The 11,013-nt window shown below is 51.8% G+C and overlaps 1 protein-coding gene across 1 annotated transcript; it reads right to left on the reverse strand.

The window, feature by feature from the left end:
* Positions 1–7,290: 7,290 nt before the first annotated feature.
* On the reverse strand, positions 7,291–8,283 carry Gpr3 (G protein-coupled receptor 3). The gene has a single exon (XM_052175686.1). The coding sequence runs from the start codon at positions 8,281–8,283 to the stop codon at positions 7,291–7,293; it is 993 nt and encodes a 330-aa protein (XP_052031646.1).
* Positions 8,284–11,013: the final 2,730 nt, after the last annotated feature.

Below are 11,013 nucleotides of genomic sequence, written 5' to 3' on the forward strand. Positions count from 1 at the left end.
CCACCACAGCCTGGACTTAAAAAAACAAAAAAAACAAAAAAAAAATCAAAAAACAAACAAACAAAAAAACACAAAACAAAACACAAAACAAAAAAGCAGGGAGGATTGAACCCCAGGCCTTGCTATAGCCGCAGGCCCTGTGTGCGAGCTTACAAACATAAACAGTGTCTGTGGGCCGGATGGCTCAGCAGTTAACCGCACTTGCCGCCCTTGCAGAGGACAGGAGTTTGATTCCTGCACCCAGGTTGGGCACCCAGCACAATCACACAATTCAGCTGCAGGGGATCTAAGGGCACCTACACTCACTCAGGGAAAGTGCTTGCTTACAATACATCAGTCTGAGTTCGATCCCTAGTAAAGCCAGGTTTGGTGGTTTTACTACACCACATCCACAGCTCCAGCACCTGGGAGCTGGAGAAGAGGATCCGAAGTTTAAAGTCATCCTTGGTTGTGTAGCGAGTTCAAGGCCAGGTTGGACTACCTGAGACTGCCTAAAGTAAAAATAAATCCTTAATGATTTCTACATGTCTGACCAGTGACTTAATGAACAGGTAAGGTTTTGCTTGAGTGTGTGCTCAGTGCAGTAGGTTCATTGAATCCACTTGGGAGTGAATATACAAGGGTTCCCCTGCCTTGGTGTGAAGAGTTGGGTGGAACCTGCCCACATATGGTAACCTGTGTGTATGTGTGTACATTTAGGGGTGTGGGTGTGATTGTGTACAGGAATGGCTTTGTGTGGCTGTTCATGTAAAATAGCCCAGCCTTATGAGAAAGAATGATGTCATTACTCCCCCCGACCCTGGTATATGTGGTGCCCTGATGGGCTGTAGGCAGAGCCCTGTCTCGTGTCCCCCTCCCCACAGCATGTACACAATTCCCTGGACCCAGCCTGTTCAGCCAATTTACAGCCTCGCTTTCAGCTCCCAAGAAGGCCTGCAGCAAGTCAAGGGGCTGGTGGCCAATTAGTGAGGGGGTTAATCAGGGATCTGGGGACCCCCTAGGGGGTGGGAAGCTGAAGGCAGCCATGGGGTTGGCAGAAGCAGGAGCTGCCTGTCATAAGGCTGGGGGAGGGGACCAAGAGGAAGTGGAGGCCTATCGGTGCTGTGGAACCAGAGGTGTGCCCATGGATTCCTGATTGTTAACTGCTAACAGCAGGAAGCATGTGTGTGTGTGTGTGTGTGTGTGTGTGTGTGTGTGTGTGTGTGTGTGAAGTAGTGTGTAGATGCTTTCAAGTCCTTGAATGTGGCCCTGTATACAATTGTGTTAAAACAACTATGAATACCACCTATTTACATTTATGTAGGTTCATACATGTATACATACATGTATATTTATAAGTGTGCAGTGGTGTGCAAATGGGTTTGCTTATACAAACATATCCAGACCTGTGTACTGTATACACATGTATGCAAGAATATTTTATATATATTTAGGTGAGTGTTCCAGCACTCGTATAACATAAAGCTCATATGTATAATGCTGTATCTAGTGTGCAGATCAAGTGTGTCTGCACAAGTGTGCAAATGCACCCAGGGATGAATATATGCATGCATGCTTGCATGTGTCTCTGAGCAGTCGGGTGCCTGGTTCCCACATGTGTGGCCATGTGTGTGTGTCTGTGTATGCAGAGATCTTGGCATGGAATGAGCTGGGGGAATGCGGGCTCCAGGCTGCAGAAGGGAAGCTGACAGACGAGGCTTGCTGCAGCCCCCGGCCCTCGGAGCCTGTTTTCTAGCCTGCGGAAGCTGTGAGCCAGTGAACTCATCTTATATTAATAGCTGCTGTCTCCTCACTTATTGCAAGGGAGAGGCGGTCATGGCCCCTGCGGGGCGCAGCACTCAGGGCTGCCCCACCTCCCACAAGGACCAGGGCTCAGCCCAGCTAGAAAAAGCCCCTGGCTTTTCCTTTAGTTCAGAGAGCCCACTGCCCAGCACCCTCTCCTGGCCCATCGGATGGTAAACTCAAGCATCAGGATGAGAAAGCTGGCAGAGACAGAGCCGCTGGGAGGCTTAGTAACCCTCCCCAGACACACACACACACACACACATCAGGCTGAACAGTTGAACAGTCTAGGGCCTAGCTCCAGAGGAGACTGAGGGAGACAGGAGGCTCAGAGTAAAGGGGAGACTCAGGCCTGCTCTCAAGGGTCCTTAAAGGCCCTCTGCCTAAGAGGAAGCTCAGCTTTCTGAGCTCCTGGTTTGAGGGGAGTCATGACCTTGTCTTCAGGAGCCTCTAGTTCCGAGGAGGAGACAAAGAAATGCACTCGGATGAGCCTTCAGCTTGAAAGGACATGTCCCCGCTGTCAGGGACCCTCTGTTGGAGACAGGATACAGTACAGCCTTCAGGAGGCCAGGTCTGACTTCACCTTTCCACATACTGTGGCTCCAGGGGAAGAGGAGGAAGGTTTAATTGTTTCTTCTTCAGCTCAACAGGACCCAACCAGGGATCCCCGGGGGAAGAATTGCTGGGCAGTAGGGGAACTGACCTGTCTCTGCAAAGGAAAAAAAAATCCAAAGAAAGGAAGACCCTGCTAGTCCACTACACACACAAGCTCTCCCAAATGCCACAGATCACTACACTGCCCCAAGACAGAATGAGAACCTCAGCTGAGGCCCATCGGAGGCTCCTAACACAGAATGGCAGTCGGTAGGTTCCTGTGAGCCCCAGAGCAGAAAGTCTGAAATGAGGCTCCACAGGGTCCAGCTATACCCAGCTAGAACAGAAAACTATCTGGGGAGAGACTCCACAGGGACACAGAACTCAGCATGAAGATGCATCTGTCCAGTGCCTCTTCTGAGGATGAGGTTTAATCTGGAGAAACCAGCTTCACCCAAGCATGGCACAGGGCCTTGCTGCCCCACATTCCTGGCCAACTTCTTTTGACCTGTTCCCAAAACTTACTCCTTAAATCAGTAAAGAAAGATTTGGAGGTAGATGTGGCCTGGGTTCAAATCCCAGCTCAATTGACCATAAATGTGACCTTTCTGTGAAGCCTTTCTTTCCTCTTTAAATTGTTGGAGAGTTTCCTGTAGCACAGGCTGCTCTCAAACTCCACATGTAACCTCAGATGACCTGGTGATCATCTTGCCTCCCAGGTCGTACAGTTACAAGTATGTGTCTCCAAACCATTCAGTTTGTTGGTAGAATCAAGTATGGGGTAAGAAATCTGGTTGAGGCAGAGCAGCTAGAAGCCTTACTGCCCCTCCCCAGACACGTACGGGGGCAGGAGCACACACTGGGGGCTGAACCTAGAACTTCTCTGTGCATGCGGGGCAAGTTCTCTACCAACTGAACTACAGCCCCAGCCTCCAGGAAGGCTTTTCTTTGTTTTACTTTCATCTTAAAATTACTCATGCCGGGCAGGGGTGGCACAGCTCACCTTTAATCCCAGCACTTGGGAGACAGAGGCAGATGAGTTTCTGAGTTCAAGGCCAGCCTGGTCTACAGAGTGAGTTCCAGGACAGTCAGGGCTACACAGAGAAACCCTGTCTTGAAAAACAAAGAAAAGAAAACAACAACAAAATTACTCATATATTCTCTTTCCCTATTTTATTTTTAGTTAAGGTTTCAGTCACTAACACTGCAGGGTTGGATTTTTTTTTTCTTTTTTAAAAAACTGAGATATAATGTATGTGAGTACACTGTAGCTGTCTTCAGACACACCAGAAGAGGGCATCAGATCCCACTACAGATGGTTGTGAGCCACCATGTAGTTGCTGGGAATTGAACTCAGGACGTCTGGAAGAGCAGTCAGTGCTCTTAACCGCTGAGCCATCTCTCCAGCCCACTTTATATTTTAAAATATTTTATTTTTAATTGTTTGTATGTATGCAATCTGTGTGTGGGTATGTGCCTGTGTGAGTACAGATACGGTGGAGGTCAGAAGAGGGCGCTGGAGCCCACAGAGCCGGAGTTTCAGGCAGTTGAGCCCTGCCCAACGTGAGTCCTGAGACTCGAGCTCAGTTCCTTTGTAAGACCAGTATGTGCTCTTTTTCTTTTCTTTTCTTTTCCCTCTTTCTTTCTTTCTTTCTTTCTTTCTTTCTTTCTTTCTTTCTTTCTTTCTTTCTTTTTTATTTATTTATTTTGGTTTTTTGGATTTGGTTTTTTTCAAGACAGGGTTTCTCTGTATAGCCCTGGCTGTCCTGGAACTCACTCTGTAGACCAGGCTGGCCTCAAACTCAGAAATCCGCCTGCCTCTGCCTCCCAGAGTGCTGGGATTACAGGCGTGCGCCACCACCACTGCCCGGCTGTATGTGCTCTTTCTTAACTGCTTACACCATATCTTCAGCCCTAACTGCAATGATTGAAAACCTTTTCTAGTTCCTCTTCTAGACATTAAGCTATCTATAAGAACATCAATGAGTGACTATCAGAGTTTCTGTAGTGCAGGGAAACCTGGAACTTGCAATCCTCCTGCCTCAGTAACTGGAACTACATAGCACTTTGAGATTTATAGGTATGTGTCACAATGCTCGACTTATTCTCAAAGCCTTCTCTTGCCTCTCTTGTTTTTTGTTTGCTTTTTAAAAAAAAAGATTTATTTATTATATGTGAGTGCACTGTAACTGTCTTTAGATACTCCAGAAGAGGGAGTCAGATCTCGTTACAGATGGTTGTGAACCATCATGTGGTTACTGGGATTTGAACTCAGGACCTTCAGAAGAGCAGTCAGTGCTCTTAACTGCTGAGCCACCTCTCCAGCCCCATGTTTGTCTGTTTTTTGAAACAGGGTTGGCCCCATGTTGTTGGTCTCAAGGATACCCTTGAATTTACGATGCAGTTGAGGCCAGCCTCGAACTCCTGACCTTCTGCTTTAACGTCTCAGTGCTGGGAACAGACATACCACTACGCCCAGCATTCATCTTCTTCAAACATGGAGCATTTGCCCCACGGCTGGTGGTATGGCGCTAGTAGACGAAATGTTTGGCTTCCGGTTTAGCTTGGAACAGGATCTTGCCTAGTGAAGAGCTCCTCTCAGGGGCCTTCTGAAAACTTGAGAGGACAGTCAAGGCTCCGCCTGAGCTAGTGGGCATCCCTCCGTGTGCCTGGGAGTTGGACCCTGTTAGAGAGGGGTCTTGAACTCCACGAAAAAGAACAGGAGCCTGGGAAATGGAGATAGAACTGCGTCCCAGCAGGCCTGAGGCAACCGAGTTTGTACAGGCTGCTCATCTTGAGGCCTCAGTTTCTCTGTGTGACAGTAGAAATGTAAAGTGGCTGTCCTCAGAGTTGCTGTGAGCTGAAGCTGGCCTTTAACTTCCAGTCTTCCTTCCCTCCCCTAGTGTTAGATTATAGATGTGCACTGCCACTGTTGTTTGATGTTTGAGTGTCTTTCCATCTTATGTGAGTGGGTGTTTTGTCTACACGTGTATCTGTACCCAGGAGTGTTAGACCCCCCGGAAGTGGAGTTCCAGGCAGTTGTGAGCTACCATGTGGGTGGTGGGACTTGAACCCAGGTCCTCTGTAGAAGCAGCCAGTGCTCATAACTCTGTTTCTCCACCCTTACTAGGGTGTTGCTAGGGTTTGAATCCAGAGCCCTCAGGCTGGAATTAAACTCAAAGTAGCTGAGGCGGGCCCGGTTACTCATGATCCTCTGGCTTCTGTCTCTCCAGCACAGAGACTGCAGACATGTAATCTGGCACCCAAGCCCAGAGTGTCCCCACGCGCTTCCTCCTTTCCTAAGTCCTTGGAGTTCAAGTCTCCAAGTATTGCAAACGCTTACGTGGAGAAGAAGCTTTACCAGCCCTACAATGTGACCACCTCCCAAATGTGGGTCACTGATCCTAAGGACATAAGGCAAAGTCCAGAAGGTTCTGAGCCCTGGGGTAGGGAAAAAAAATGGAAAACTCATTGTCCAGGAGGCTGAGCACAGATTTTGGAAACAGATGTTCCAAAACCTCAGCAGTTTTCTCATACATTTAAGGTGGAAATAAGATATCCTGTGCCAGCCTTGTTAGCTAGCACAATGTACTCCTAGCACAATGTAGCACAGAGGAAACATTGTGGAAGGAAGGAAGCTAATTACTGTGAAGGGAACTTGCATGGTACAAACATGTTCTGCATGTCTGAGCCCCGATCTGGCTACTGTGGACAGGCTGTAGGTATCCTCAAACCAAGAGGAGTATCCTGGTTCTTGCCCCTGGGTAGAGTGGTTCATGCAAATTGATGTCCAGGGTTTGGTCTCAGGGATACTGACTTCCTGTAAGATTCCTTATGGGGTCCCACTATCCTGGTTCAATTCCACACTATGCATATGCACAAACACAAGTATTTATCAAAAAACCCACATTTTTTATTGAGTAGGATTGGGGACTGAACAGGAGTGCACTGGGGGCCATCCCCCGATTGGCAGAGGGGTGGGGGTACTGGCTCTTGCCCCGCCTCCTCTCGGGCACCTCAGGGTAAGGCCTGGCCCCCAGGCCATGGCTATGGCGCTGAAAGACAGGCTGCAGTGGGAGATGGGGGTGCGTTTTACAATCCCGACTGCCTTGCCGGGTTGCAATTCCCCCAAATGACCACCAGAGGGAAGCCGGGCCTCAGCGCAGAGGAATTCTTGGTTGCTCAGGTGATGGCTTCTTAAAAAAATAAAAAACCAGAGGCTGGTGTGTTCCCCCTGCAAACCCGAGCAGTGCGGGCCAGGGGAGGAGGCTCTGGTTTCTATGATTTCTCTGATAAAAAATAAGCAAAAATAACAAAATACGTGTTTTCTCTTTTTCCATTCCCCCCCATCCAGGAACTGAGGTCAGAAATGGGGTCATGGAGGCTGGGGATACCCTGGTATGAATTAGATTTCTAGGTGTAGGTCTCTTTTATTCCCTTACCACCCATAAGTAAATTTAGAAATAAATAAATAAATAAATAAATAAATAAATAAATATACCTTCTTTGTATGTCCACATATATAGTGATAAATCTTTCATCTAGGCAACTAAGTGATTAACCTCCGACTCTGGAGTTTCGAAATTCAAAAGCGACATGACCAAGGTCAAGTTTCTGGGAAGGAAGATCAAGAACTTGGAATGGTATTGTAAAATTCCCAGCGTTCTGGAATTGCAAACCACTTGGGCTGTGAGCCATTTCTGAGTGGGACCCTGACCATCTGGAACATTCTAGAACCATGCAGTCAGCTGGGCTGGGTCCCGCAGGAATCTTGAACAAGATCCTAAAACACCCAATGTCCTAGAACTCCAGAACCAGCTGGGTCTTAAGGGCGTGGACCTGGGGTTTGGAACTAAGCCCTGGTGGACCTAACATTCTGGGGTTCTATGGTAGTCAAAGTTCACCGGGATGAAACTAGACATCACTAGGGGACCGGGACCGGAACGTAATCTTGGAAGTGGAGCAGCAGCAGCAGATGGCCCACAACACCTTCTGCACGTCTTGATTGCGGAAGGCGTAGATGACCGGGTTGATCATGGAGTTGTAGGTGGCAGGGAGCAGGGTAAGATAGGTGTAGAGAGGAGGAGAGTCGGCATCTCCCAGGAGGCAGTAGACAGTGAAGGGCAACCAACAGGCAGCAAAGGCGCCAAGCACCACGGCCAATGTGGCGATACCCTTGCGGGTGGCCACGTAGTGAGAGGCAGGCAGCAGGTGTCGTTGGAGGGCAATCTGCTGGGCATGGCGGCAGACAATGCGGCAGATCTGGGCATAGAGCTGTAGCATGATGCCAAAGACCATGAAAAAGGCGATGGCCAGAACCACCAGATGGTTCTTGGAGAGTGGATAGACCACACCACACGTGGTCAGGCCATCCCGGCAGTTCCAGGCCAGCACGGGAACCAGCCCCAGGCCCAGGGCACCCACCCACACCAAGGCCAGCATCACGTAGGTCCGAGTTACTGTTGTCTCTGAGTAGTAGGTGAGGGCGTTGTACAGGGAAAGGTAGCGGTCAACGGTGATGGCCAGCAGGCTGCCAATGCTGGCAGTAAAGGCCATCGCTAGCACGCCAACCAGCACCAAGCTCATCTCTGGTGAACCAATGCAGAAGTCAGCCGCAAAGTGCAGGACCAGACCCAGGCCTGCCAGCAGGTCTGCTACGGCCAGGCTACCCACCAGCAGGAACATGGGGGCACGGAAGGCAGGAGTGCCTACAATGATGGCCACCACCAGTGCGTTCTCACAGGACACCAGGGTGCCTGAGATGCACAGCACCACGTCCCAGGCCTTGGGAGAGGGCAGCAGTGTGGCTGGGCCTGTGGGTTCCTCTGCTGGGTCCACGCTGCTCACATTCACACCACCTGAGCCCGCTGAGAACCAGGCCATGGAGCGTCCTGCACCCCACATCATGGTACCTGTAGAAGAAAGGCCCTATGAGATCCTGGAAGGCCTGTATCCTGACAGGAGGCCCTTGGAGAAAAGAAACCTCTCAGGATAACAGGAAGGGTACTGATGTCCTGCACCCCCAATTCATGTCCTGTGGCTTTTGTCCTCTGATGCTTCCGGGGGCCTCTAAACAGGGGGTCCCTTATCTGTGTCCCTTCATCCTCCTCTCCAATCCTCTAAGTCCTAACAACCTCTTTGCCACATGTAGTCAAAAAAGTGAACAAAGCTTACCATAAGTGAGTGGGGAAGGCCAGGATTCAAGGTGTGCCCTCGACAGGCTCATGAATAAGGGAGGGAAACGCCTCAAGAACAAGAGCAGTCAGCAACCTGGCGGTGGTGGCGCACGCCTGTAATCCCAGCACTCAGGGAGGCAGAGGCAGGCAGATTTCTGAGTTCGAGGCCAACCTGGTCTACAGAGTGAGTTCCAGGACAGTCAGGGCTATACAGAGAAACCCTGTTTCTGAATAAACCAAGAAGAAGAAAGAAGAAGAAGAAAGAAGAAAGAAGAAAGAAGAAGAAAGAAGAAGAAGAAGAAAGAAGAAGAAGAAAGAAGAAGGAAGAAGAAGAAGAGCTCCCTCCCTTCAGAGATGATAGGATGTCTTGATTCCTGAAGCTCCTAGACCCCTCACGATTCGCAGCACTGCCAGCCTCAAGCTCCGCCCCCAGGCAAAGCCGGTGCGGCTTCTAGCCAGCCCCCACTCGACATTCCCAGGGTAACACCTGGGAACTCATTTCCCCTACACTCTCGCCCAGACTTCTGACTCCGGACAGACCCCACCCCCACCACCCCCACTTTCTTCCTCCTAACCACTGGGTCTCCGTGGCAGACACCCCCTGGTGGAAGCCTGATTCCCGAGTCAGACCCCTCCGTCTGCCCGGACACCTGGATCGTGAGCCTGACTCCGCCTCCTGCCTTGGACAGCGAAGCCCTAAATAAGACACCTCCCGCTACTCGGACGCCTAGGTGCCCGCCCCAGACGCCTTTCTGCTCTCAACCTCAAATGACCGACCGCCCGTCCCTCCAGGGCCTCCGGTCCCGCAGGAATGCTCACCCTTTGCCGGCTCACCCCATCATACCACTCGAGCACCCGAACACTTGGGGAGCTGCCTACTTAATGCAGAATCTGCTCATCCAGAGTCCCAGGTACGACCCCCCGACCCTGAGCAGCGGCAATCAGCCTTTCGCCCGCCCGGCGCCCCTGCACGCTGTGTCCTCCCAGACTCCGGGTACCCGCGGCCAGGGCCCGCTACTCACCGGTGGCTCAGGACCGGGTGCGGCCGGGCCGCGGGGAGCCTCCACTCAGGTTCTGGCAGAGCAAGGTGTTCGCGGACCCCGAGAAGCCCCCGCGGCCGCGGGAGAAGCGGCGTGAGTCACCCCGCCCCGCCCCGCCCCCGGCCACCGGTTTGGTGACGTCAGAAGCCCAGCAGGCCAATGGGCGTTGCGCGCTGGAGCGCAGCGCGTGCTGCGCGGCATAGTAATGAGGCCTCGCGCCGCCCGCTCCCCCATTCATAAAAAGTGACCGTGGCCGCGGCCCCGCCCCCTCCGGAGCCGGCTCTCTCGTCCTTGACGCGGCGCCCTCTGCGGGTCGGGGGTTTTTGGGGACGCTGGTGGGAGAGCCTTAAAATTGACTCGGGGAGGCCACAGAGGACCTAGGAAGAGGTCAAGGGATTGGGATAGTCTGCGGGGGTGATGAGTACTTTCGGTGGCAGAAATGGGCTGACCTAAGACAGGTGATGGAGCGAAATGGGCGTCCCCGGGGAGGATGACAGGCTCTGGCCTCTGATAGGGCCCTGAGGTGACGGTGGCAGGAGCACGAGGGAGCAGGGAGGTGGGTGGCTGTGACGATATGAGCGCGGTGACAGGATCTTGGAGGATGGCGGCGGTGGGACGTTGACGGTAGCGGGGTGTAGGCCTCCTCAAGGACAGCCACCGCATTGTCAGGATGACTGCAGCATGAGGAGCTCGGGGACCCTTAGGGTGGCAGAAGTGGTGACAAAGCTTTGAACGTCAGGTCACTGTGACCCTGTCAAGTGCTAAAAGGACTGAGGTGACAAAGCTAAATGACGGGCTGTGGGGTCCTGATGTAAAGATCAAATGACTTGTGAGTGGGCCCCAGAGGGGTTTGTTGTGAGTTGGGACAGGGTAGGAAGTCTGACTGGACGGCGACCCAGCAGGTAAGTTGCTGACAGGACAGGTCCCGTGATGTTGGGGTTGGAATAAGGAGCTGGGTGACGTCACTCCTGTGGGCCCAATAGCGTCCTCGCTGCACAGGAGGGTGCGCCTGGCAAGATTTCAAAACCTCAATTATTTATTCAAGGATCTGAAAAGCCAGCGCGGGGGTTGGGGGGGTCACTTCCCCGAAGCAGCAGGAGATAGGGAGCCGGGAAGAACTTGGAAGCAGAAGGACTGGGCAGCTCAGAGCCGCCGCTCTGCACCCAGCTTAGTACCCCAGGGGGTAGGGCAGGAAGAAAACTTCCTCTTTCCCAGCCCCGCCTGCTCTATCCCTAGGGAAATGTCCCATCAGATCTAACCCTAGTGACCAGTACTGTCCTCTCACCCTTTGATCTTCTCTGGAATGTTCAAGACTTGAGGAGGGTAATGGGAATCAGGGGTCAGGTGTAGGGTCTGAGGCAGGGGATCCGTCACACCTTCACAGATATGGCAGAGCCTAGGCTGGAGAGAATGGCATTTTT

Source organism: Apodemus sylvaticus, chromosome 3 (assembly GCF_947179515.1).
Source record: "Apodemus sylvaticus chromosome 3, mApoSyl1.1, whole genome shotgun sequence".
Classification (NCBI taxonomy): domain Eukaryota; kingdom Metazoa; phylum Chordata; class Mammalia; order Rodentia; family Muridae; genus Apodemus; species Apodemus sylvaticus.

Bases quoted from the DNA above. Each gene is read 5' to 3' on its own strand.
- Gpr3 (XM_052175686.1), bottom strand. From the start codon at position 8,283: ATGATGTGGGGTGCAGGACGCTCCATGGCCTGGTTCTCAGCGGGCTCA.